The sequence below is a fragment of the Exophiala mesophila genome (assembly GCF_000836275.1).
Source record: "Exophiala mesophila strain CBS 40295 unplaced genomic scaffold supercont1.6, whole genome shotgun sequence".
NCBI lineage: Eukaryota > Fungi > Ascomycota > Eurotiomycetes > Chaetothyriales > Herpotrichiellaceae > Exophiala > Exophiala mesophila.
In genome coordinates this window covers 2,770,805-2,796,135 of record NW_015622509.1, presented here as the reverse complement: position 1 = coordinate 2,796,135, position 25,331 = coordinate 2,770,805, and the positions used below count along the sequence as shown (strand labels likewise).

The 25,331-nt window shown below is 50.0% G+C and overlaps 10 protein-coding genes across 11 annotated transcripts; 8 read left to right on the top strand and 2 right to left on the bottom strand.

Annotated features, from left to right (window-relative positions):
- Positions 1-583: 583 nt before the first annotated feature.
- PV10_08857 (uncharacterized protein) lies at positions 584-1,219 on the top strand. Its single transcript, XM_016373942.1, has 3 exons — positions 584-694; positions 793-865; positions 922-1,219. The coding sequence occupies exons 1-3, from the start codon at positions 681-683 to the stop codon at positions 1,048-1,050; spliced, it is 216 nt and encodes a 71-aa protein (XP_016220853.1). The 5' UTR covers positions 584-680; the 3' UTR covers positions 1,051-1,219.
- On the bottom strand, positions 1,206-2,775 carry PV10_08856 (uncharacterized protein; the record flags this gene model as incomplete). Its single annotated transcript, XM_016373941.1, has 3 exons — positions 1,206-1,652; positions 1,717-2,060; positions 2,115-2,775. 3 exons carry the CDS (start codon positions 2,773-2,775, stop codon positions 1,395-1,397), a joined length of 1,263 nt encoding a protein of 420 aa, XP_016220852.1. The 3' UTR covers positions 1,206-1,394.
- Positions 2,776-3,860: 1,085 nt separating this feature from the next.
- PV10_08855 (uncharacterized protein) lies at positions 3,861-5,095 on the bottom strand (the record flags this gene model as incomplete). Its single annotated transcript, XM_016373940.1, has 4 exons — positions 3,861-3,913; positions 3,965-4,801; positions 4,854-4,899; positions 4,949-5,095. 4 exons carry the CDS (start codon positions 5,093-5,095, stop codon positions 3,861-3,863), a joined length of 1,083 nt encoding a protein of 360 aa, XP_016220851.1.
- A 266-nt stretch (positions 5,096-5,361) lies between these two features.
- PV10_08854 (uncharacterized protein) lies at positions 5,362-6,593 on the top strand. The gene is made up of 5 exons (XM_016373939.1): positions 5,362-5,506; positions 5,558-5,566; positions 5,615-5,834; positions 5,894-6,085; positions 6,146-6,593. Exons 1-5 carry the CDS (start codon positions 5,469-5,471, stop codon positions 6,263-6,265), a joined length of 579 nt encoding a protein of 192 aa, XP_016220850.1. The 5' UTR covers positions 5,362-5,468; the 3' UTR covers positions 6,266-6,593.
- A 675-nt stretch (positions 6,594-7,268) lies between these two features.
- Positions 7,269-10,790, top strand: PV10_08853 (uncharacterized protein). Its single transcript, XM_016373938.1, has 4 exons — positions 7,269-8,383; positions 8,435-8,571; positions 8,625-8,940; positions 8,992-10,790. Exons 1-4 carry the CDS (start codon positions 7,895-7,897, stop codon positions 10,231-10,233), a joined length of 2,184 nt encoding a protein of 727 aa, XP_016220849.1. The 5' UTR covers positions 7,269-7,894; the 3' UTR covers positions 10,234-10,790.
- A 472-nt stretch (positions 10,791-11,262) lies between these two features.
- On the top strand, positions 11,263-13,152 carry PV10_08852 (uncharacterized protein; the record flags this gene model as incomplete). Its single annotated transcript, XM_016373937.1, has 5 exons — positions 11,263-11,356; positions 11,447-11,651; positions 11,709-11,752; positions 11,803-12,015; positions 12,062-13,152. 5 exons carry the CDS (start codon positions 11,263-11,265, stop codon positions 13,150-13,152), a joined length of 1,647 nt encoding a protein of 548 aa, XP_016220848.1.
- A 690-nt stretch (positions 13,153-13,842) lies between these two features.
- Positions 13,843-16,860, top strand: PV10_08851. Of its 2 annotated transcripts, XM_016373935.1 has the most exons (4): positions 13,843-14,088; positions 14,158-14,302; positions 14,358-15,965; positions 16,024-16,860. In XM_016373935.1, exons 1-4 carry the CDS (start codon positions 14,081-14,083, stop codon positions 16,282-16,284), a joined length of 2,022 nt encoding a protein of 673 aa, XP_016220846.1. In that variant the 5' UTR covers positions 13,843-14,080; the 3' UTR covers positions 16,285-16,860. The 2 variants fall into 2 exon arrangements, with proteins under 2 accessions (XP_016220846.1, XP_016220847.1); XM_016373936.1 differs by having other exon boundaries at positions 14,158-15,965.
- Positions 16,861-17,746: 886 nt separating this feature from the next.
- On the top strand, positions 17,747-19,885 carry PV10_08850 (uncharacterized protein; the record flags this gene model as incomplete). The annotated part of the gene is made up of 1 exon (XM_016373934.1): positions 17,747-19,885. The coding sequence occupies one exon, from the start codon at positions 17,747-17,749 to the stop codon at positions 19,883-19,885; it is 2,139 nt and encodes a 712-aa protein (XP_016220845.1).
- Positions 19,886-20,903: 1,018 nt separating this feature from the next.
- On the top strand, positions 20,904-21,776 carry PV10_08849 (uncharacterized protein; the record flags this gene model as incomplete). Its single annotated transcript, XM_016373933.1, has 1 exon — positions 20,904-21,776. One exon carries the CDS (start codon positions 20,904-20,906, stop codon positions 21,774-21,776), a length of 873 nt encoding a protein of 290 aa, XP_016220844.1.
- A 753-nt stretch (positions 21,777-22,529) lies between these two features.
- Positions 22,530-23,636, top strand: PV10_08848 (uncharacterized protein; the record flags this gene model as incomplete). The annotated part of the gene is made up of 1 exon (XM_016373932.1): positions 22,530-23,636. The coding sequence occupies one exon, from the start codon at positions 22,530-22,532 to the stop codon at positions 23,634-23,636; it is 1,107 nt and encodes a 368-aa protein (XP_016220843.1).
- Between the last annotated feature and the right edge of the window lie 1,695 nt (positions 23,637-25,331).

The window sequence follows — 25,331 nt, the reverse complement described above, 5'->3', positions numbered from 1 at the left end:
GACTCAACACATATGTGGAGGTCAGAGGCTGAGCTGAAATCTGTGCGAGGCAGTGATCGACCTCAGATCGAGAAACGACAAAGAAAATCGAGGAAGCAGGATGGGATTGGATCGATTTCCAACTTGCAAGGATGGTAAAAATGAGAAAACGACGTCAGCGTTGGAGGGGAGACGAGATTCTATTGGCGACCGACCGAGGCACGTTCCTGGGGCCACAGTCCTTTGTCTGACATGGACTTGTTTGCACCAAACACCTTTCTTTTGTGGTGTAAATGGCGCCGCCACCGATGTCGTCAGACAGAGACTGGATAGATCCGGATCTAGACTAGTGTCTGTGGCTGAAACATTTATTCGCACATGATTGGTTCATTGCCCCAGATTGTGGCTCTATTCCTCGACGTCATCGTCCATCTCGATGAATACTATGACGTTGGTTTGGACACAGATACAATGCTTCAAGGTTTACTGTGGATGCAAAAGGCCAGGTGACCAAGGTGGTCACCGCTGTGCCTGGACCGAGCTGTCCGTGAGAATTGAGGGGTCCATGGATATATAAACATCGTTGTCTCCTTGCAAAGTGACCATCTTTCTTTGGCATCTACAACAAGCAATCCCAAATACAATCTTGACAAACTACACAATCACAAGACTAATTCAGTCGAAACACACACTCAATCGCAATGGATACCATCAAGTGAGTCCCACCCTGTGGTCACTCCTGGCTCTGTCCCCTGGCCTAGAGGCTTGTCCAAACCATCACCCTCCAAACCCATACTAACCACGCGACATTAGGAACGCCGCCAACTACGTCTCTGAGACCATCCAAGGTGGTGGAGCCACCGCTTCCAAGGAGGCCAACAAGGAGGTATGCATCAGCAGCTTATAACCCACCATTCGACACAGTTATTAACTCATCCCCAGGTTGCCAAGGACGGAAACGCCAGCCTCTCTACCCGTGCCCAAGCCGCCGGAGATGCCATCTCGGACAAGGTTGACGAGCAAACCCACAACCGCAAGGCCGATGTCCACAAGGAGGCCGCTAAGCACTAGGTGCTGATATCTTAACGCCCATAACAAGATACGACCGGAGTTCATCAGGAGCCAGATCCCATGCGGAGATGATACCCAGTATTCAGCCCCTTTTGAAGGGCTTGAATGACACCAAAAAGGGCATAATGAATATCCTCGGTAGTTTAGTACAATGAAGAAATCAAAACAACTCTGTTCCATACGCGTTTTCTGCTGAATGTGTGTACACAACATCCACGTGCATCATTGTTGTGGATGGCATTTACATTGCCGTGAAGATTGTTCGAAGAAAGGGATTCTCGAAATCAAAACACTGCAGCATAGTCATAGCAACGGCTACTCCCTGAGCGAGTGCAACTGGCACTTCAGATCCGATTCCGGCCTTCCAAAGCATCAACAGTCAGATTACGTATTCGCTCTCTCTCCAATGGATGAATGTGGCCGAGAGCAGCATCCACATCACGGCTTTGGCTCTCCACCATTTCGCTCACCCCTCCTTCAGACAGATAGCTCGGAGGTCGGTATCCCGCACTCGGTTGGATGTCTCCCACTGCTTCATCGTAGCTGGGCGTCAGTGGAGAAGGAGGGACATGTCTCCAATGGATGTAATCTGGATTCATTCGCTATTTCCAGGACCGTCAGTCAATACTGTTCACCGCATCATCTGGAGGCCTGCTCGGCACTTACAATGCTTTCCCGAACATTTCCATACACTGGTGGTGGTGGTTGAACATGTACCTCGGTGGCTGCCTCGAGGTCTCGCTCATACCCATGGTCACTCGCCATATGGATCTGTATTGGTTTTTCAGGAATGGTTTCCTCGACCTGTTGCCGATATTTTCTCGACCTTTCTCGGGTGGCATGCCGGCGCCTCTGAGCAGCAGTCAGGGCATGTCGTCGTGGCGCCTTGATGAGCATAAACATCCGAACAAGCTGATGACAGAAGACTCCTGTCAAGACCAAGATAAACAGGATCGACAAGACATGAAAAGTCGTGTTGCGGGCGATGCCTGTGAATGCGAGCACCAAATCTGCGAACGGTTAGAAGATGGGTTAAATCAATCTCCACTAGCCCTGCTGCTTACATATGATGGCCGCAACAATCAATGTAATGCCAAATGCAAAGCATATCTTTGCCTTTGCATTGACTCGGCGATCGCGATATGCTCGTCTCGAGAATATTCGTCGGCTTCGCGTACTCATTCGAGAATTGTGGGAGTTTTGGCTTCTAGTGCGTCCGCTTCTTGCACTTCGTGCATTGCTTCGGGCACTCGGTACACTGCGCGTTCCCCCAGAATGGGGACTCCTGCGTGAGCCAGCGGCGTTGATATGCCTCTGGGAACGAGTAGTTGAAGCCAAGACGGACTCGTCCACAGCATCATGCCCTGTGTCTGGTCCATACATGTCGGATCCTTCCTCATCATGGTGCGCAGATGGTTGCGCCCGGACACGAAGGGGCTGTGGAACATCAGAAACAGAGGTTGGTGGGCCTGATCTTGCCGCCGCATAGCCCATTGGAAGAGCACCCCTTGCGAAGAGATTGTTTCGACCAGAAGACCTCGACGCTGACATGAAAAGAGGCACTACCACTGATCTTGCAGGTAAATCAGATGCTGTATCAGCAATGGGCGCTACTGCTCGAGATTTCCAAAAGCGCGAAAGGTTACTGATGATGCTACTTCGAGCTTGGTCGGGAGCTGGGGGAGCAAGAAATGTTGGCTCTGGTCGTCCGGAAGAAGCGTACATTTTGCTTAGGGAGACAAGCGAAGTGTCTGTAGTCGTTCTGGTGATTATTAACCAGACCAGTCGAGGAGATGATGCTTTTAAGACTTCAATTGAGTAGACACGACGCCTCACGGCCTAAGTGTTGACTGTTTGCGATCGCGTCGAGAGCCATAACTGTATCGCGGAGCATCACGCACAACAAGCTAAGCGAAGAACAGGCCACTAAGGTGTCCACTGCCTGGATCTGTCTTGTACAAACCTGAAATCTTTCCACGGCCAGTGGAAAGGAGGAAGGACTGAGGACGAGAGTGCAATGCACAGGCGTATGGAATTGAAACATCATCAGCAACCCAGATTGCGCATATGTTCATGAATTGACAGGTCAACAGGTGTCACCTCTGACATGTTAGTTCAGTCATTGACGGACACATGTATCTGATCTCTATCTGAGTGACGACCGTGTGTGCATACTCCGTATACATCGCATACCTCGTGGATGATGCACGCGTCCTGAAACATGAATGTTCTGAGGGACGCGTTGTGGGCAAGTGCCGCCATCCAATCAACTCAGGAAAGAGCCACCACGCCCTCACACCCTCGTAGAAGCTTGGCATGTTTGGAGGCGAAGTCACGGGACTTGAATCCAAGTCAGTCATCATATCCTCAGGCTGTCGATATCGCCTTCGATATCGCCTTCGTCAACTTTCGACTTGTCCCCTTCAGAAGTGGAATCTTTACATCTCCGTCGCAAACGAACAAGTCTTCCCGGGACCTAGGTGCTGAGGTCAACAGCCAGCTTCTCAGCTTCGCGACATCCACTGCTCGAGGATAGTTGCAGGACTCGATGCCTTGTTCATGCCGTTGACTGTAAAAATGCAACAGAGTTGTCTTGGGTTATGCATGACACGGTGTTTCTGTAAGAGTTTGCACCCCAGTGCAGATAGGTCGTCGATCAGAGTCTTTCGAATGCAGAACAGCCATCCCAAAACCGTGGGGCGAGACTGGCAACGACTTTGGCAACGCATATGCTGACTGGTACATAATCCCATACTTATTGAACTATTGCTCACATAGTACGTGGATTGCTGGATTGTGTTGTCCTTCTCTCATCTCCCAAGCTCGCCGAGAATCAGATTCCGATCAGTAGAGCAAGAAACAACTGGAAACAGATCATTAGCAATCGGACGCCGATTGAAGCAGAATGACTCACTGATGGGCTCCTCTGTCGGTGAGAACCGTACATCGTTTACTGTTCCTTTGTGTCCAGGAAGCTTGTACAGTAACTTGGCAGACTTAGTATCCCAAACAACCACTGTACGGTCGCCCGACCCTGCAGCGATCTTGTCGCCCTTGGCACTCCAACTTGCTCGGATCAAGTTCTTTTCCAAGCCTGCTGGTGCGCCATCGTACGTGCGCACTCCTCGATCAGCCGGGGCAAATGGTCGAATGTCCCACGTCCGTACTGTTGAGTCGTGCGAGTTTGATAACAGCGTTTGTGAATCCGGAGATATTTCCAGTGATGTGATGGTGTCCGTATGGCCACTCAAAGTGTATGACACTTCCATTTTTCGAGCATCCCAGACTTTGATGTCGTTGTCGATGCCCCCAGAATATATCTCGTGACCCTGCTCTGCCAATGCAACGGCCGTAATGGGGAAATCCGTCTCGATATAGTCGACAGCAGATTTTTGTCGAGGATCCCAAATACCAATGCAACCGTCATCGCTGCCGCTCAACAGAAGATCCTGGCCACGTCGGCTCACGTCCAGACAGTTGATGACCTCTTCATGGCCGATATGTTTTCGTATCCGTAGTCCAGTCTCCAAGTCCCAGCTGGCCACCGTCATGTCTGCTGAAGCGGAATATAATGTTCTTGAATCGCGAGACCATTGAAGATCCAACACCGCGCCTTTGTGGCCCGTCAATGTCCCGTAGTTGTCGCATTGTCCGTATGTGTTCCAAAGAAGGATAGAGCGATCCATTGACCCCGAGGCAATGTGTTGTCCTGCAGCATCGAATCTCGTGGCGAATATCTCTCCGGAGTGACCTGTGTCAAGGAATAGTTTCAACTCAAGCTGCGATAATCAATTAGAGCCTACCTGTTAACTCCATAATAGGAGCAGCCAATGCACTGGTCCGCAGATTCTGCTCAACATTAGCAATTATTCATCCGGAGAGTGAAATGAAGACGTGCCGACGAAACGAGAGCGCCATTCGCATCCTTGCCTGCAACTGCCACTGCCCTTCCATCGTGTAGATCCGAATTGGACTTTTGTCGCTTCACCAGGGCATGTGGTTGACTAAAGCTGTCTGAAGCTTGCCTTTTGATCGACGGCATCATGATCGCGGTGTATAGCGAGCGGTGGAAGATGAAGAATAATCTGCGGCAAGTGAAGATTTAATTGAGCGAGGATACGACCCGCAGACTGCGACGATCGAGTTGATGTTTCGATGTCAACTTTTTGCTCTGCGACGAAGGCTGCGATGAATCCACCGAAGAAGAGCCGATCGGTAGAGGATTAACATTTAGCCGATTATTTCTTGGCATGGGGCTACGTCGAGGGTAGGCGGCTTGGATATTCAAACATCTTTTCAATCAAACGTTCAGTGTCAACCAACGAAGCCAATTTCATCAAAGCGTTGCATTTGAAAAGTACCACTGGCCCATCTGCCCTTTGAAATGCGCATGTGTCGGTAGTGAAACCACAAATAGGATGGCGACAAGCCAGAAGGCTTCTCGTCTGGGCGAAGAGTAAGCCAACCACTACAATCCTTGCTCGAATGTATATGTTAACAGTAACAGGGTGTGGAAGTAAGCAGAATCAATTTCCCAAGTTGTAGCTTACTCACTACCGTGCAGGACGCGGGTTGACAAGGTCAATGCTGAGCTGGTGACCCTGACCTATGGGACAATTGTGTCTCAACTTTGCATCGACTATGAGTACGATTACGCTCAGGTCAATCAACAACTGGACAAAATGGGTTACAATATTGGAATGCGGCTCATTGAGGATTTTCTCGCCAAATCAAACACGGGTCGTTGCGGAAACTTCAAAGACACCGCTGAAATGATCTCCAAGGTGAGATGAGACGGGATGCCCATGCCGAGATCCAGCCCATTCCACTCATACATGAGCAGGTCGGATTCAAAATCTTTCTCAACATCACACCGACCGTCACAAACTGGACAGCGGACAACAAACAATTCTCTCTCATATTCGACGAGAATCCGCTGGCTGATTTCGTCGAACTTCCGGACGATGGTCGCGCGCAAGATGGCCTCTGGTTTTCCAACATTCTTTGCGGAGTCCTACGAGGTGCTTTGGAAATGGTAAGATACTTTAAACTGAATGGTTCCATAAAGGCAGGACCATTGGTTAACACTCAGCAGGTTCAAACATCGATTGAAGCTCGGTTCGTGAGCGATGTGCTTCGAGGGAATGATGTTACTGAGATGCGTGTGACTCTTATTCGTTATATTGAAGACGAGATGCCTCCAGATGACGAGTAGTCCTGGTAAGGGTTTCCGATGACTCCCTAGAACTTGTCGCAAGATGAAGAATGTCTGTTGTATCAACTCACGTGATTCGTCCCCCTTTTCCTGCGAGGAGGATTATGAGGGGTGTCAGGATCGAATAAGGAGAACACACAAGACCATAACGGCTGTTATGAAATACCCCTGAATCGTATATTGTTTCATATTGTGGGGGGGCAATGATAAGGCAAGAGCTACACATCAACATCCTATGCCTGGACAAATAGTCCCAAACGAAGATGTATCAATCCGCAAAGCAGAGAGTTCTATAGCGGAAATCCGTAGTGGACTCTTTAAGTTTCACGGGCAATATTGTGAACTTTTGTCTCTCGGCGGTTCACCAGTCAGCAATTTGTTTCACACCCCGTTCCCTTGGAAGAAAGCTCGAAGTTGGAGGTGCGAGGTTTTGAGCCAAAGCGCCAAGCCACCACCCCACCATGAGTCGCCCCAATCCTGTCATAGCGTGCTGCGCAATACGCACTGAAGAGCACCATAGATGGGGAGTTCGTGCTCTGAGTCGCCCACCGCTCATCCAGCAACTCTTCAATCACGGACTTCCGCCTTGTGGCTCCCCACTCGCTGCTGTGCTTTGGTGCAACCGATTTCAGAGGCCTTTAGGCACCCAGGAAGGCATTTGGGCGTCTACCCACCCCTATATCGTCACCGTAGTCTACCCCCCATCCCTCGAGATTTGGTGGTTGAGACACACTCGGGCAATGTTCTGAAATTTACTCGCATTATTGAATGTCTTTATCTGGTTCAGAGGTGTCGGGCACCATAGAGCATCAACAAAATTGACCACGGCGCCCAACCAGCCCCCGAGGGGTCGGGCAATTGAAGCCTGAGAGTCTTAGAGACTGAGACTGCACCACCAATATTTGGGAGGGCAGAACGGTCAGAACGGTCAGAACGGTGTCGAGTGCAAGGTTGAACTGCGCTTTTTCCGACCAGCCAGCCTGATTTCCCTCAACTCACTCTACTCTCACTCCCTCGCATCTCCCTCTTGCAGCTCACCAGTCCACCAAACTCCGTCGGCCGCTGACTACCTACTTTCTCTTCCCGACCGTCCATCACTCCATCAACTCGCCTCATCAGACAACATCTTCCATCTCCTTGTTGCACCAATATTGCTTCCTCTCATACTCCTTCTTTCCTTCGAGCCTGCATCTCTGCACACCACACTGAGCAGGCTCTTGATGCCCTCTGGTGACTTAAAGAGGCACTTGCACTTTACTTGGCTAATATAGCCGGCTCCCCAGCCCGTCTCATTTTGTTGCGGTCGCGTTTCGTCTCACAGCCGAACTCTCCTACCTCTCAACCTCTTTACCTCTGGCTCTTAGCCAACACCTGCCTGCGATCTCATTGACCTACATCACCCTTGTCTTCAAACGGAAATGTTTATGTTGTTCGCTTCCTGAAGTCGCTGTCAGTTTGCGCGACCGACTCTCCGCACTCCACGAGCGCTGCTCAACCTTCTCACATCCGACCCACTCGGCCAGCTCTCATACAACCCATAACCTTGTCCACAAGCCACCCTCTGCTGTGCATTTGGGTTCTTAGTGTCCAATCATCCCATTGGTGCCTCTGCATAATACTCTGGTGACGATGAACATGACACAGATGAACCCAGGCGTGGCTGGTGGCCCAGTTGGGGGCAACATGATGATGGTGAACAGTGGGAGTCCCGCCATCCCGGGTAACAATGGTGGTGCATCCACAGAAGCGATCAAGGTCCAGTTGAATACCTACATCTATGAATATTTCATCAAACTCGGACATTATGAACTTGCTAGAAACATTCTAGCCGAGAAGGGCCTTGAGATCCGCACCAGACCCCCAGTTAAGCCAAGTCCAGGTCGCCGCAAGGACAACGAAGTCAACGGCGTAGATGCCGATTCGATGGACACGGATGCTAAGGACGACATCCCAGACGATTTGCCACGACCTGCCCATGCGGGAGATGGCAACAGTCCGGGGAGCGGCTTTCTCTTTGAATGGTTCTGCATCTTTTCCGACCTGTTCGCCGCCCATCAGAAGAAAGGTGGCCAAGGTGCCAATGTTGGTGCCGCTGCCCAGTATCTTATCCAGCATCAGGTATGTCACCATGTCCTCGCCGCGCCGAACAGCCTGCGCTAACCCTCATAGAATATGCAACGGATGCGTGAGAACCAGCAAAACCAGAACCTCGCCCGCGGCCCAGGCATGATGCCAAATCAATTCATGCGTGCGGGGATGGCACGAAACGGCATGATGAATGGCAATGTTCCCAGCGCGGCAAAGATGTGAGCACCTCTGTTGCATGCCCCCATGAAATACCGGTCCTAACTGCGCACAGGACGCCTCAGCAGATGGCACAATTCAACAAACAAGCTGCCATGCTACAACAACAGCAAAACATGCAGCGGGGTGAAGCCGACGCTGACATGAATGGTCGAAACTCTCCTCCCGCCGAAGGCGAAAATGGTGGCTCGCCGTCAAAGAGGCCTCGTCTTGAGGGCCAACAATTCAACGCAGGCATGATGCCCAATGGTCGACCAGCGATGCCTGTTGTGCCACCCCAGAATATGATGATTCAAAACGCGTTCAATCCCAATATGAATAACCCTCAGTTCCGACAGAATGGTGCTATGCCACCACAGAAACCCTTACCGGTGAGTCTAAGCACGTTCTGACTGGAGTTACCTGAACTGACCACAATGCAGCCCGGAATGGCTAACGGCATGATGAACATGGCCAACGCCGGGTCCCCGATGATGCAGGGCATGAATCAAGCACAATTCACCGACAGCATGCAAATGGAGATGTACAATCAGCGAATGGCCGGCCAGCAGATGCAAGGTGCCCCTGGCGGAGGGCAGAGTGGCAACCACGCTCTTCAAGATTATCAGATGCAATTGATGTTGTTGGAGCAACAAAATAAAAAGAGATTGATGATGGCAAGGCAGGAGCAAGACAGCGCCGTCAATAGAGATGGACAGCCCATGATGCCTGGTGGCATGTCACCATCGGGCAGTGGTCGTACCGGAACCTCACCAAATCCTGTGGATCAGATGAAGAGGACACCCCAGATGGGAGGTATGCCAGCATCTCCGTCCGCTGGTGACCTGGCGGGACGTTCTCCTGCGGGCATGAATTTCATGAACAACATGCCCGGTACGGACTTTAACCAAGCCATGTTCATGAAGGATCAACAAGGAATGGTCGGGCCGGGTGGACCTAATATGAGACCACCGACCATGGACATGCAACAAGCGCTGGCTCGTCAACAACAGCAGCAACAACAAAGAGGGATGGGCGGTCAATTCCCAGGTGGACAACCCATGGTGCAACAGCCCTCACAGGGTCAGCCCCAACCAATGGGGACACCTGGCCAGCGGAACGAAATGCCACCCCCCCAGGCACCCGCTGGGAATAACGCCCAACGCAACCAAGGCGCTTCTCCCCAGAGCTCGAACGCCCCTCCGACGCCTTCGACATCTAACAAGGCGGCGCCTAAGACCAAAAAGGGCAAGGACGAGTCCAGCAACAAGAAGCGTCCAGCTAAGAAGAACTCTACTGCCAATGCTCCAAGCTCGGAGACCGAGCCGCCAGCAACACCGGCACCATCGACACCAATCACACCGGTGCATCCTGGCCAAGGATTCAATTCGGGAGGCAAGGCTGGTGGTCAGGGCATATCCAACACGGCGTCCGCCCCCGCTGCTGCGAATCAAACCATGCCCCCCAGTCAGCCGCTACATCAACCTGATATGCAACAGAATTCCTTCTCGGACTTTGCCCCAGACCAGGGATTCAATCTCGACTTCAGCACGTTGGAGAATAGTGACGTTTTGGAAAACTTTGACTTTGACAGCTTTCTCAATACGACCAACGACGACACCTTTAATTTTGATGGCGGCATCGGCGTTGGTGGGGATTTCGGACTTGATGCGACGGGCGACTAGTGTCAAGACTTGCAAGACTATGTGTATCATTTAATATTCCGGCGTTGTGAATCAGGGACGCCGTGGGCATTCAAGGCACGGGAAACAGGGTGGGCAGCATAACATCGACGGATATTCTGCTGTGGGGGATGGTTCCATTATTGCCGACGATACCCGCTACTCAGATGAAAATGAATTATTGACATGGACATAGCTCGAGATTCGAGGATGGAGCTGAGGAGGGCCGCGACAGACCGGTGCATGCTGTTGACCGAGTGTGATTCTTGTGCACCTTTGACGAAGCACCGGTCAGCTGTTGATTTGAAGATGGACAACATGTATTCAGGCATTTTGGGGCGAGCAAAGTGAATCAATCGAGCGCCTCCCTCTGGCAGTTTTCTTGTCTTGGTCTCGTTGTGGCCACGGCAGTGGCGAAAAGCATGCATGCGGGAAGACACCTGTATCGAAGGACGCATGGCGTTGACCAGTTTGTATTCTGCCTGGGTCTGGTTTCTCTTATCTTATTTCAAGTTAGTAGAACTGCGTGGCTTGACCAACAAGGTATCTTTCACATTTCATTTTCATTTCATTTCTGTTTGTTCGCTGATGCTGAGGTTGGACCATGAAGTCTGCGTGAGTTGACGGTAATGGCGATGGCGCCTACCTTATCCCAGGCAATTTGGCAACTCGCTCTTTGGAAGGGGCGTCTCTATCGTCCCTCGCGCTTTCGCATTTGAGGATACACTTAGTTGGAAGGAGCGCGTTGACAACACCACCGTTCGTACCTTCACATTCACTCCTGGAAAATGCAGCGACGTGGCATGTTCTGGTCGCACCTGCGGCCGTCGGTTGCATGCTTAACTCCCATCCACATCTCATTTCACCTGGCCATCTGGATCATTTCCCTTGGTCGTCAAGCGCATCTTGTCTTGACGTATCCCCTTCTTTGTTGCCCTGACCCCATGGCTGTACGATGTAAACCATCAAGCTAAGCCCCAGGACATCCGACAGGTCTCGGAGACATTTGATTTCGTATCCAAACAGCCCAATATGCGATACCAGGATTGGGACGTATTGCTCTTTCCGGCGGAGTCTCGAGTTCCGGTACAAGAGTTTGACACAAAGTGTTTTGCTCTGGACCAGAGTCAGTGCAAAAAGCGACATGTTCCAATTATAGCTATATCTACTAACGCCTCAGCAGATGTGCGTATATCCACGTTCCAAGCCGCGCCAGAGACGAACCCAAATACCTTTGAATCCATGACACTCGTGCCCAGTATGACTTGCTTCATCACCAGCTTGGAGCACGGGACGCCGTTTCGAATCTCAGTCCACAGCTGGCAGAAGCCAGTTGCCTCTAGCATTCTACGCGCTTACAAGACACCGGAGGAGAAGACTGCTTTCGAAGCACGAATCTACGTTGATGGAGTTCTCCAGAGGTTCACTCACTAGATCCAGACCATTTTACACCACTTGGCTGACCGGTCTTCCTATAGCCAGCGCTTATTCGATCAAGAAAATGCATGGCCCGAAGTGATTGGTAGGTCTGACAATTCTCAATCTATTTCCCTTCTAATGATAAGTTAGAAGACTCTGGGATACAAGGAGAACCGTTGCTCTTCCCTCCATTCCATAAATCGGTCATGCAACAACCGCACTGGGAGCCAGGCGATGTCATAGGACGGATCAAGCTCGTGATCGCTGAAGGTATAATTCGGGAAGATTACACCATGGTAGACTCAAACTTGAGGCTGGATCGACTGCGAGATGTCGTGTCTTTCTCATTTCAACATGCCCCCTTAGGTAGGTCCAGCCATACTGCCGATTCCCGACTAATATGGGTTGTCAGATGTACTCCAGTTTTCGGGTATTGCTTGGCCCAGTATGCGCATGTTTGGGAGGATCATCAAGCAACCGTCTCGGCCAGCACCTATCAGCTCCAGGTTGCCCACCTCTCCCATTCTCAACCACCAATTGCATTCTCACTCACCTTCCAAACCATCCACTGTCAGAGCAGACACACGACCCCGGACCAATTTCTATGACGGGTTCCAACGAAGGCTCAATGCCCATGTTTCTCTCGGCCCAAACCCAAGACCCAGCATTAGCTATATGGGCAAATCTGGGTCACCATCTGGGGCCGAGTTCTCAAGACTCCAGACATTGGCTAGCGACGACCCCTTCACTGGGCCGCAGCCCATTGCAACGAGAGTATTGAAGGCTGGACTAAGGCGCAGCAGCCAAGATATATCAATGCCAGACTATGGCACTGGTCGAGCTGAGCACAGCCGATCGCATACATCCATGTCTGGGGTTGATTACCCACGCGATGACTTCGTTAAACACATGATGCAAGCCAACCCCCGAGAGATTGTGCAAATACTAAGTCCAGCTCAACAGGCCCGATTGATGAAGGAACTCTGGGCTGAGAATACTCCTGGACACGGGATCCATGCGCCGACCAATTCACCCCGGTCAACTGGAGTTGCGACGCACTCACAGTTGCCAATTGGCCGGATTAGAGATAGCCTGGGGATGCTCGAGACAACGTCGCGAGGCTCGAGTCATGGAACAAGTAACATGGAAAATCGAGCAGGGAATGAAGAGAGTTGCGCAGATCCGACAGCCGGGCACAGTCCAACAGACATACCACCGAATCTGGAACAAAATACAAGTGATGGTGCGAATCATGTGCAGCGACAACTAGACCCGCATAAGGCAGCTAACTATGCGGCAAACGAAACTTATGCTGGTTCCGTTCGAAGTCGCTCTTATTCGAGTGTGTCGAAGAGAAAGCGCAGCTCGACGTCCCCAGGCCGAGGATTGGGTGATGAAGGGAGAGGCATTGCTAGGGTTGCGTCGTCTTCATCGGATAGAGGAAGCCTTGGGAAGGATTCCAAAGGTACTCCTACGGACGGAGGTGTATCAATTTTGAAATGATGGAGACAGGCAAATGGTCAGCAAGTTTCAATGAGGAGAGTACATGACTGAGTTATGATGTATGGATCAGCTGTATAGGACGCAAAGGCTCAGGGGAGAACCCTCAGGATGGGTGTGATGTATCAACATGATGTTTCGATAGCGAATCAAAGTGACCATATGCTCTACCGCGACCTGGAACAGAACTAGATGAATGAATCATATAGGATGAAGCCAGCTCGGTGGGAATAGCGGGTGGCTCGGTTATCCACGGCATTGTTGTTGACGTTGATGAGAAAAATGTTGGTGCAGAGTGGGCGCGTGTTCTGAATGGGTCGATGAAAACATGAAAGTATTCTAATCTCTTATTAAATTGGCGCAGTGTTCATATACACAATATAGGAAGTTGGTATGCATCCCTGTTGAGGCGTGGAGGTTGACTTGAGATTTGAACCTGAGGCATCGCACCTTTAATAAAATCACGTTAGAAGAGAACCGCAGGGCGGAAAGACTGGCTCTGGTTGGTCAAATATACCGGGGAGGCTACTCCTCTACTAAGGCTTCGACAGTATCCAATGGGAAAACGTCCGCATGGCCTTCTAGCGGCCACCCCTCAAATGCCAAAGCCGTTAGCGTCAATTACTGTACCCACAGCCAATGAGGCTTCTACAAAGTTGTCGCTACTTTGCCGTCAGCCCCCCACCTTTCAAGAATTTGCCATTCCTCTCTCCAACAAGTGACCTGACCTACATCTGAGAAGTTTGACTCATATTGTTCTTTTGGTCGACCAGACTTCTTATTTACTTTAAGAAGTCATCTTGAACCTCTGATTTCATTTTCTGATACAGCCGACTCTTCACTTTCCTCTCAAACCACTACTCAAAACAGAACTATCCATCCGCTGCTTGGCCTCTCTCTCCGGCCCACCGCTCGTCTCTCCAACGCCAATATGCCCATGTGAGTGCACCGCCTGATTTAATGTCTTACTTGCTACTCAGCCATTCTAACACGAGTGTCATTGTGCAGGCTTCGGGAACCATGGAAGAAATACCGCAAATTTAAACCGCTTGACCTGCCCAACCGACAGTGGCCATCCAAAACCAACGATACCCCTCCACGATGGCTCGCAACCGATCTAAGAGATGGAAACCAGTCTTTGGTTGACCCTATGGTACAACCCCAACATTGTTTGTCATAACAGGATCTGTTTCTGACCTCAAACGTAGGACGGAGAACAAAAACTCCGCTTCTTTAAGATGCTGGTCGAGTTGGGCTACAAGGAAATCGAAGTCTCTTTTCCCTCGGCCTCGCAGACAGACTACGACTTTACACGAGGCTTAGTTGACACCCCTGGGGTGGTTCCGGACGATGTATACCTCCAAGTCCTATCGCCGTGTCGAGAAGACTTCATCCGTCGCACTGTTGAGTCCCTCCGAGGCGCCAAAAAGGCCATCCTACATCTCTACCTCGCCACGAGCGATTGCTTCCGAAAAATCGTCTTCGGCATGTCTGAAGAGGAGACCCTCGAACTCGCGGTCAAGTGTACAAAATTTGCCCGTTCAATTACCAAAGACGACCCGAGCCAAGCGGGCACCGAGTGGTTGTATGAGTTTAGCCCCGAGACCTTCTCCGACACATCTCCGGAATATGCTGTGCGGGTTTGCGAAGCGGTCAAAGCTGCGTGGGAGCCGACCGAAGATTCGAAGCTGATTTTTAATTTACCTGCGACGGTCGAGATGGCCACTCCCAATGTGTTTGCCGACCAAGTGGAGTACTTTTGCACACATATGACGGAACGGGAGAAGTTCTGTGTCTCGGTCCATCCACACAACGATCGGGGCTGTGCAGTTGCGGCCGCTGAGTTGGCACAAATGGCCGGTGCAGACCGGGTGGAAGGAACCCTGTTCGGTAATGGCGAGAGAACTGGGAATGTGGATTTGGTAACGTTGGCATTGAATCTCTACACCCAAGGTGTTTGGCCCAACATCGACTTCAGCGACATCAACAAGGTCATTCGGGTTTGCGAAGAGTCGACCAAGATTCCCGTCAACGAGAGATGGCCATACGGTGGCCAATTGGTGGTTTGTGCTTTCAGCGGATCACATCAAGATGCGATCAAGAAAGGTTTTAACGTGAGAAAGACGAACAAGATTGGGAGAGAGGATCCTTGGCAGGTGCCATACTTGCCCCTTGATCCCCAAGATATTGGGCGGACATATGAAGCCATCATTCGGGTCAATTCGCAATCTGGCAAAGGTGGAGTTGCATGGGTTATTCAGAGAAGTCTCGAGCTGGACCTCCCTCGTGGCCTCCAAATTGCATTCAGCAAAATTGTACAAAAGGAAGCCGACTCCAAAGGTCGAGAGTTGCTTCCTCGGGAGATTCAAGCTCTGTTTGAGGAGTCTTATCATCTGAAGAAGAACCCCCGGTTCACCCTTGTGGACTACAACATCACTGCGGTGCGGACGGCGTCTCCGACCCCAGCATCGAAAACCGCGGCGGCACCTCAACCATCGACCACGACGCAAGCTCAAAACACGTCGACCGCCAAGCGACAGTTTGCAGGTGTCATTGCCATTGATGGAGTCCAACACCCTATCGTCGGTGTAGGCAATGGAGCCATCTCGTCTTTGGCCAATGCTTTGCATTCATTGGGAATCGACCTTGATGTCGCGGACTACAAAGAGCATGCCATTGGTGAAGGCCGAGAAGTCAAAGCTGCAACCTACATAGAATGTACGGCGAGCAACTCTCACGAGAAGGTCTGGGGTGTTGGTATCCATGAGGATGTGGTCCAGGCATCTTTGATTGCGCTCTTGAGTGCGGCTAGCTCGGTAAGTGGACACGAATAAGGAAGGGGTCGAGAATAATAAGGCTAATGTTTGTCTTTAGTTCCTGACATCACGAGTTTCAACGCCGACACCGTTCCGACCAAAACATCTCCGTCAATTTTCCGAGGCTGAGCTTGAGGCTTTGGAACGATTAAATTTGAATGGCAGCGACAGCCCTATCAGCCCGTTGAGGAATGTACATACTCCTTCCAACTTCAACAATGAGCCGAATATGGGGAGCGTGGTGGCACAAAAGATTGACATTGAGGCATTGGAACAAAAGGCAGCTGAGGTTGACGGCAACGTCAATGGACATGCGTAATGGTCTCAACCTCATGATGAACCCTTTGTAGCCACGACAAGACTTGGAACAACTACGGAGTATGTGTTGGACGATCAAGGACATATGCATCAAAAAGGCACAGGAAAACAGGAAAATAGCAAAATGCATAGCTCGCTCGAGGGAATGGGCTAAAAGTTATGCTATTGAAAATACCCATTGAGCACATGACACAGCACATGCTTGAGAGCGTTGAATTGTATATGAACCGAAGAATGAAAATTGCCTTGTGTTGTGGGTTGAAAGAGTTGCTACTTGCACGTGTGTGAGTTGCTTTCACATGTTATTCCGAATTTATCGAGATGGAGTCAGGTGATGAACAAATTGGGCACCGACAAATCCCTCCAAATCCCTCCTAAAGATGCAAATCCGAGGATCATGAAGAAGGAGCAGCTGTGCGACCTCGATTCTTATTTGATCTCATCTAGTCCGTACTCCGTATCATCGAACCATCGTTGCTTCTGACGAGCTGACTAACGGACTCGACTGATTCGACTATCAATTTGCTGCTTGCATGTGCAGAAAGGGAAAACCAAGGGGAAGATAGAAATCACATGATCACATCCTCGGCCAAGAAAAGGTGGTCAACATCTGGCCAATCATAATCGGCAATCAGCGCACTATCCCCATGCTTGTATCCATATTTTCGGTCTTTCCATCGCCGACATGCATCAAATTCCCCTTCCAACTCGGTCGTGAGTCGCCAAACACAAAAGTATGACGCCGCCGTCTCCCGCGCCCGCCTTCGTCCTGTCCTCACCCTCGTTCGCTAGACCTTCGTGACCTTGACAACTCCTAACCACAGACCTCTCCATCTCTCGCTCTCGCCCTCGCTCTCTCCATAACTTCCGTTACCTCAGTGCCCGCCCTCACTCTCGACACGTTACACTCACCCTCACTACTCCTCATCTCCTCTCACCTCCCCCCAACCTCCCCGAACGGTCCCCAGTCTTGACCCCCAAGTTATCATCTATCGTTCTGTATTGGGATCTGGCCAACACCGTCGATCTTCATCCCCGGTGCCATTACAATATCTTTCTGTGCCTAATATTTATATCTTTTCTGGCCCTGGTGACCAAGAGCAGGCCTCTCGGACGTGTCATTGTCCCTCTTCCAACTTTTACGTCACTCTCCGAGTCGTCTTGTTGGTTGTCTGTCTCTATCCCAGACTCGCCTTGGTTACATGGTGCAAAAGGTGGATTGTAAAAGCCTCCCATTGAACCACGACAAGTTCGACAATTCCCGTTTCCGTTGTCTCAAAATACATACTGGGCCTCGTTGCCAACAATCCTGCAATTGGCACGTGGTTCATGCTGATCGCAATGAGAACCACGACACCAAGAGCGTCGGCATAGAGGCAGTTTCGACCAAACTCACCTGCTCCTAGACTTACTTTGTCCCTCGAACCCACTCCCTCGAAACGACACGACTCGTTCTTCCTAAAATGGCACCCCTCGCTAGTCGAGTGTTACCATCCTCCGGCCGCCGATTTCTCAAACCTTTGCTATACTCCGCTGGTGCTCTGGCTGGACTCGGTGGGGTGGTCATTTATGTCTCATATCGTCCCATCAACGTCCCTGGGTCACAGGGTGCCATTGTCCCCGTTCCTCGAGCCGCAGACGGATCATTTCTCATTCCAGAATTCCCCGTAATAAGATCACGCGCCGAACAGATAGCAGAGCTTGCCAGGAGTGGTGCATCTCAGAATAAAACACCAACGGAAACATCTGTCAGGCAGAAACTTCAGAATGGTTTTGCAAGATTAAAAGGTGGATGGAGCGTGGCAGACATATCTGCAGAGACAGACGACTCTTCAGATGATCAATATGACCTCCTTGTCATTGGAGGGGGTGCAACAGGCTCTGGTATCGCTCTTGACGCTGCCACTCGCGGTTTGAAAGTCGCCTTGGTCGAGCGCGATGACTTTGCTGCTGGAACAAGTAGTAAAAGCACAAAACTTGTCCATGGTGGAGTTCGCTACCTCGAGAAAGCCGTTTGGGAACTCGACTACAACCAATACTCGCTGGTTCGAGAAGCCCTAAGAGAAAGAAAATACTTCCTTGACACAGCACCTCACTTATCCTCCTGGTTACCCATCATGATCCCTATCCAGAAATGGTGGCAGGCTCCTTATTTCTGGGCTGGGACCAAATTCTATGATTTCCTGGCTGGCAGCGAGGGCATCGAGACGAGTTACTTCCTAACGAAAAGCAAAGCATTAGATGCTTTTCCTATGCTGAGGAAGGATAATCTCGTTGGAGCGTTGGTATACTACGACGGTGCTCATAATGACAGTCGCATGAATATCTCCATCGCCACCACCGCAGCACTTTATGGCGCCACCGTTGTCAACCATCTCGAGGTGACGAGCTTGACCAAAGATCGTGAGGGAAAGCTCAATGGAGCCGTTGTCAAGGATGTCATCGCGGAGAAAAATGGGTCTCCCGCACCTCCCATCAAGATCAGGGCTAGAGGCATCATCAATGCCACCGGTCCATTCTGTGATTCCATCCGGAAAATGGACGATCACACCGTCCAGGAGATTGTCGCCCCAAGTTCTGGCGTCCACATCGTCCTTCCAGGCTATTACAGCCCCCAGAAGAATTCCATGGGTCTGATCGACCCTGCCACATCAGATGGAAGAGTCATTTTCTTCCTACCATGGCAAGGAAATACTATTGCTGGGACAACTGATGCGCCATGCGACATTAGTCGCGAACCTGTTGCGGGAGAGGATGAAATTGACTGGATCTTGAATGAGATCAAACATTATCTGTCTCCAGACATCAATGTTAGACGCAAGGATGTCCTGGCCGCTTGGTCCGGCATTCGCCCTCTAGTCAAGGATCCCAAGGCGAAAAATACCGAGTCGCTGGTGCGCAATCATCTTGTCACTGTATCAGACTCTGGTCTACTCACCTGTGCTGGTGGTAAATGGACGACATATCGCCAGATGGCCGAAGATGCCGTCGATGAAGCCATCACCCAATTCAAACTCCAAACTCAACCCATCACTTCTCCCACACGAGTCAGTGGGACAGAAGCAATTGACGATGCTGCTCCTCTGGGCGGTACGTGTCAGACCCACCAAGTTCGACTGGCAGGGGCTCATGGCTATTCCAAAACTCTGTTCATCAACCTAATACAGCATTTCGGCATCGAAACCGAAGTTGCCAAACATTTATCAGAAGCATATGGCGATCGAGCATGGACCGTTGCCGCTTTATCGAGTCCTACCAACGTACGATTTCCCCTTCGAGGCAAAAGAATTTCTCAATTATACCCCTTCATCGATGGTGAGGTTCGGTATGCTGTGCGACATGAGTTTGCTCAGCGGGCAGTCGATGTACTCGCTCGACGGACAAGGTTAGCATTCCTCAATGCACAAGCTGCTTTGGAAGCTTTACCGGCCGTGATTGACCTCATGGCCGAGGAACTGAAATGGGATATGAAAAGGAAGAATCTGGAATGGACTGAAAGTGTGGCATTCCTCGAGTCGATGGGTCTGCCCAAGTCACAGCTTGGCCTGTCAAGAAAGGATGTCGAAAACCGATATACCCGCACTGGTTCGGCCTCGTCATGATGATGATGTTTTACATGCCGATGTTGATTGAGCCAATGCAATTCTCTCTGATGGAAATTTGATGGCGATGACAGTTTTCTCTCCGTCAAGACAGAGTGGTCGGGCTCTGAGAACAAATTGTAGAAAGCTGATGGAGCAGCCGCCTCTGTTCGGCTCTCTTGACCGAAAATAACGAATGATACCTAATATTTATTCTTCAAAACATGTCACATACCAGATCTGCGACTTGATGTTCTCTCGTGAGCTCACTGTTGCTATTTCATACTCTCAACAATGCCACTGTGCGTCCACAGATGCCCATGAACCAGGACTTCAGTCAGCTATCCTTTACAACACAGGCAGATATTTCCCAGCAATCCTTCGCCGCGGCAATGATGAATTAACGAAATTACCAGCACCGACGTTCTCAGTCTCTTTGAAGACCGCTCACCGAAATATGGTCACCCGGGCAAATTAATCCCATAAATGGACTTGAGATCAAAACTCATTGTCACACATTCAGACCAAGGTTCCGCAAACAATGTCAGTCCAACCCAACACCAGCTACGTGATACATTCTCCTTCACACCTGGCAGTGTTTGCACAGTCCTTTCTGTTCATTACACGACAGATTAGGTGCAGTCAAAGCTAGGCTCCACTATCCTGTCACTCTTATACTGTCATAGCTTTCCAACAGGCCATGACCGACATATGTTTAGCTATTCAGATGAGTTCACTCGGTCACTTGAGTGCGAAGCTTCATATCCAAGTCTTCTGACACGCCATATCAAGACAAGACTCACCAACTCCGCCCAGGTCAGGGTTTGCAACTTTTCGTTTCTGAAAATGGTATAAATATCAACTCTCCCATGCCATATTTTCTCGCATGGCGCTCGATATTTGTTCTCTGCCAGGAAACAGCCGATCTACTAGCAAAGACCCAATACTGGCATTCTGAGATAGTGGTTTGTCCACAGGTTTCAACTCTTCAAGGCTTTTCAAGGGGGGGATTCTTCTCCTCCATCATCCACACAAAGACATGCCTTCGTCAACATCAAAGACCGACCAGGGAGCAGAGGGTACCGAGGCTCTCCCACCGTTAGAGGAAACCTTCATGGTCGGCTCACCGGGCTCCGAACTCGAATTCATCGACACTCTCCTCGCAGGACCAATCAACCCACAACTCCCAATGTGCAATATGCAAGTATTCCCAATCCACGACGAACCCAACGCCAAAGACCTCTTCCCGTACCTCGGTGCCTGCATCTCCCTGGGCAAAGGCTGCATTGTAACCCGCGAATTCCTCCAATTCGCGTACCAAAACAACACCCACAATCTAAACATCGAACCCATCGACCCCTTGAACCCAGATGTGCACATCAACATCATGATCCACGACTCCTGGGGCAAACAACATACCATTGAAATCGCGGCAAAATCCAAGATTCCTTTCCTACTGAAATCCCGTCGTTCCAACGACAAACAGCCATTTTTATTCCGTCTCAATCTCCCGTGTCTAGTCACGGCAGAGAACTGCTCTATTCTTCCGGGACCGACTTCTGCGAAAGACGGGGTTGTTATGTGGATCGGATGTGGTGACTTTCCGCCGACGGGCATGCCGGGGAATGGGATTACGCAGGTTTCTAGTACGGATTGGTTGGTCCAGTGTGATCATAGGAGGGAAGAGAATGGCGACGTGGTACCGCATCTTGGTCCGTACTATAGGATTAGGGGGTGTCCGGATGAAGTGCTCAGCGAGAATGCGTCGATTCATGCGAGGGGAGGGATATGGGGATTTGAGGGGGATGAGGACACTGATGATGAATACAGTGATGGCGATGAGGATGAGGACAGTGATGATAGTGATGATTCAACGGAGACGATTAGGCCAGGTCATTATTCTGGTAGGTAAAAGGGGAGGGGGAATACCTTTGGATGGTTTGGTAGAGATAGAATTATACCGTCGTTGTCTCTACAATCATCCAGCAATATAATTGTATATGACCGTCTGCCTGAGTTGTCTGTTCTGTGAATCTCCTTGCACTGATAATTGATATACCATCCTCGCCATGCTGGATCCAGTATATATCCCGCCAATAAGTCCTAGAGAGCTCGTATGAACCTATCTACCGAGAAACTCAAAGCCCTAAACCCATTGTCATAGTACAGCGGATCTTTGCATGTCTCGCCCAGCCTTGGGCTTCACCATCAATATCAGTACATAATCGCATATACATAACAAGTTCAGTTTCGTTTTCGTTTGGAAAGCAGATCGGATCACCCTTTTATCGTGACTGTTGCGTTAATGACGACCACCAAAATGACTTTTAAAGAGTCTGAGTCCACCGACAGTCAATCATCCACTTGATCAAGTCATACAGGCTGTCCATCTGTTTACACCATAGTCAACGACGATATGATTGACTCGAACAAGATGTATATAACCTCTTGCCCTACAAGGCGATTTTGCAACCTCCTTTTTTTTCTCCCTTACACAAACTTCTCTAATCTTGAACAAAGAACCAATCTGTGTAACAGTGTGCAAGACCCGAAGCTTGCTTGTCTGATACATCACACAAGACCAAAGATTGCCTTTCCCAAAAAGAAACGCGTCCGATAATCAAAAGCGCGGAGCGCCTTCACCCACCGCGCCGGTACCCACACAATGGTTGGTGGACACCAGTATCAGAGAATGATGGAGGAGCAACGCAGGTCATCTAGCTCCAGAAGACAAAGACGAAACTCGGGTCTCAACCCAGATCATCTGAGAGGATTAGGGATTGACGATGCCGGCATGGGCGGGCCGGCAGCTCAAATGCTTGAGGAGGTTCAAGGCAAAGGGAAAGGGAAAGGGAAAGGGAAAGAGGGAGAAATCCCGCCCGAGGACATGCAGGCCGAGTCCTCATCATCATCATCATCAACAAAGCCATACAAGAGCCGTTGGGATGTCCGACCTGCCGTGGAAAAGAAAAACCATTTTGTGGATGAATCGGAAGAAGTGATCGACGTCAAGTTCTTTGGACCCAAGTCGGAGAATGATATGCTTCCCGGGTGGAACCACGAAGTATATCTGGAAGATGTGAAGATGCCGGGCGGTGTGTCGGGACAGGCACAGAAGATATGTATGTCCCCCGGACGAGGATGTATTGTGCGAATCGACTTGTTGGAAGAAGCGTACCGACAACGAGGGGAGAGACTACGTGTCGACATGTTCACGGATAAAGCCACACCGGTGGAAGAAGCCAAGCGCAGAGGATTGGAAATCATGGTCACGGTTCCACGCTATGACTATAACCCGGACAGACGCGAGGATCCGGTCCCCATGCTGCGCAGTTTCCTCTGTTTCGGAACGTCATACATGCCATTCCGCATCCCTGTGGTCGACAAAGAAGGTCGCGAATTCCCTCTCGCCGTCAAGTTGAAGTGTATGGTTGTCAACGACGATTACCGTTTCTTTACACATGGGAAGCCCGGTGATCGTGATGTCCGTATGTGGATTGGACATACCGTTCTCGCTGATGAGCGCGTGTCGACCAGACCCCCTCCCTTGTGGTCCTACGAAGATGATCCAGAGCGTCACTTACCTACAAAAGATGGTTATCCGCGTGGACGCAATCGCTTTTCGGTGTATAATCGCGATAACTCTGGTTCGTCGTATGTGGATTGTAGTAATGTATATGACGAGTGGGGAAACCTTGTCGCCAAGGGCGAGACTTTGGACATTCTTTTGTCTGAAGCAGATGAGATTTTCACTGATCCATTGTTGTGGTGATTTATGGGTTGGATTTCGGGACATGTATTATTAGTGTACCTTCAGGGGGTCTTGAGGGATAATCAAAACTGTACAAAGTATCAGTTTTGGAGAGATGTGATGCCTGGGGTGGGAGTTAGATTAGAGTGATTATCTCTATTGATTCTGCACTGAAGATCCTCTTAAATCCAAGACCCACATACCCCTGAATCTACACAGCCTTGGGTTGACTGATCTCAGCCAATGACAGTTGTCTCCTTTCTGTGTATCAGATAGGTACCTAGATAGGTACTTTAGTCGAATGAATAAATAATAGAAATCTACGAGACTAACTGTGGGTCGTCTGTTATGGAAAAGCAGTAAAGCATCATTCTTTTGAAACGTAACAACCTTAAGCGCACAGCACGTGCTACTCCTGATCAGGTTCGCGGTATCTTCTCTGAAAACAAGAGGTTGAGATTGAGCCACCGTGTCTGCCTTCACACTGTGGATAGCCATTTGACATAGTCAACCTGTGAGATTCTAACAGTTTCGTCGATGGCAATTGACACGATCTCCATAGATTGCCTCACGACAGCTGCAAAAAGGTAAACAGCTCAAAGGAGGTTAACTCTTACAGTGAGTGAGCCAGAGGAATTTCGAGTTCTTGCAAGTGTAATCAGCGTGATGCAACCAAACAGTGTTTTCGTCGAATGGATGGATTTTCCAACGGCTGATACGGATGAGTATTGTGGTCGTTGACATGACAGTCACCTTTAACGCCTTCGTCAGAGGTTTCTCCTATAATGATCAAACTACTTCATCCATGACTTTCTACCAACTCGAGATATTTATTGCTCTTTCCAATCCATCTCTCCTTACTAAACCAGCCAATAAATATATATTAGAGTGAAAGTTGAAACACTGAGACTTAGGTGTTCTATTACAACTTAGAACAACATTCCAGTACGTTGAAAAAACATGGACCCACTACCCCCACCACATGGGAGATATGTCGACCAGTCGACCAACGAGATACGTCCTGACGTCGACAAAAGCATATTGGGCCCTTCTATGTGTCGTCTACCTTGGACGGCGAACGCCAATGTGTTTTTAGCGCATGAGGGAATACAAATGTTCGATCCAGGACTGTGCAGCGAAATGAAAATTAGCGTCACGCCCGGTACGGGTTGCATTGTAACATTTTCAGTCCTGGAAGAGGCGTACATTGTTCTTGGTGGTCCCGAGTCGTGGATAGACACTCGAGACGCTGGGTCCATAAACTTGCCAGGATCTGATGGTAAGATCGAGATCGCGTGCTTGGGCAGTAGCTTGGTACACTTCTTCTGGCGCCGAGAAGCGACGCCTGACTTTGAGGACCATCGCTTCATATTGAAATGCTTGGTTGTTCCTGATGGGACTCGTCTGGTGGCGGATAGGGAGCCCGAAGATTGTCAGATGTGGATTGGAAGTGATCAGAAAGACGACTGGCTGGCTGACTCGACCTCGCCATTAGACAAAAGTGTTCACAAGTTTCTTTATAGCTGTAATTATCTGGGCCAAGACTTGGACCCAAAATTGGAGCCAAATGAGCATCAGCTGAGATTTACTTGGTTGGTAAGAGGTAATAAGAGAGTGAGGCAAGATGGTAGTTTCGACCAAGGCGAGACATTCCACGTTGGTCATTGGGCGTCTGATGATTAGAGTTAGGATCTTGGTCGAGAAACCATGCATCAT

Bases quoted from the DNA above. Each gene is read 5' to 3' on its own strand.
- PV10_08857 (XM_016373942.1), top strand. The intron at 866-921 runs GTATGCATCAGC...ACTCATCCCCAG, and splicing joins CCAAGGAGGCCAACAAGGAG to GTTGCCAAGGACGGAAACGC.
- PV10_08854 (XM_016373939.1), top strand. From the start codon at position 5,469: ATGGCGACAAGCCAGAAGGCTTCTCGTCTGGGCGAAGA. The intron at 5,835-5,893 runs GTGAGATGAGAC...ATACATGAGCAG, and splicing joins CCGCTGAAATGATCTCCAAG to GTCGGATTCAAAATCTTTCT. The intron at 6,086-6,145 runs GTAAGATACTTT...AACACTCAGCAG, and splicing joins TACGAGGTGCTTTGGAAATG to GTTCAAACATCGATTGAAGC.
- PV10_08853 (XM_016373938.1), top strand. From the start codon at position 7,895: ATGAACATGACACAGATGAACCCAGGCGTGGCTGGTGGCCCAGTTGGG. The intron at 8,384-8,434 runs GTATGTCACCAT...TAACCCTCATAG, and splicing joins AGTATCTTATCCAGCATCAG to AATATGCAACGGATGCGTGA. The intron at 8,941-8,991 runs GTGAGTCTAAGC...ACCACAATGCAG, and splicing joins CACCACAGAAACCCTTACCG to CCCGGAATGGCTAACGGCAT.
- PV10_08851 (XM_016373935.1), top strand. The intron at 14,303-14,357 runs GTACAACCCCAA...CCTCAAACGTAG, and splicing joins AGTCTTTGGTTGACCCTATG to GACGGAGAACAAAAACTCCG. The intron at 15,966-16,023 runs GTAAGTGGACAC...GTTTGTCTTTAG, and splicing joins TCTTGAGTGCGGCTAGCTCG to TTCCTGACATCACGAGTTTC.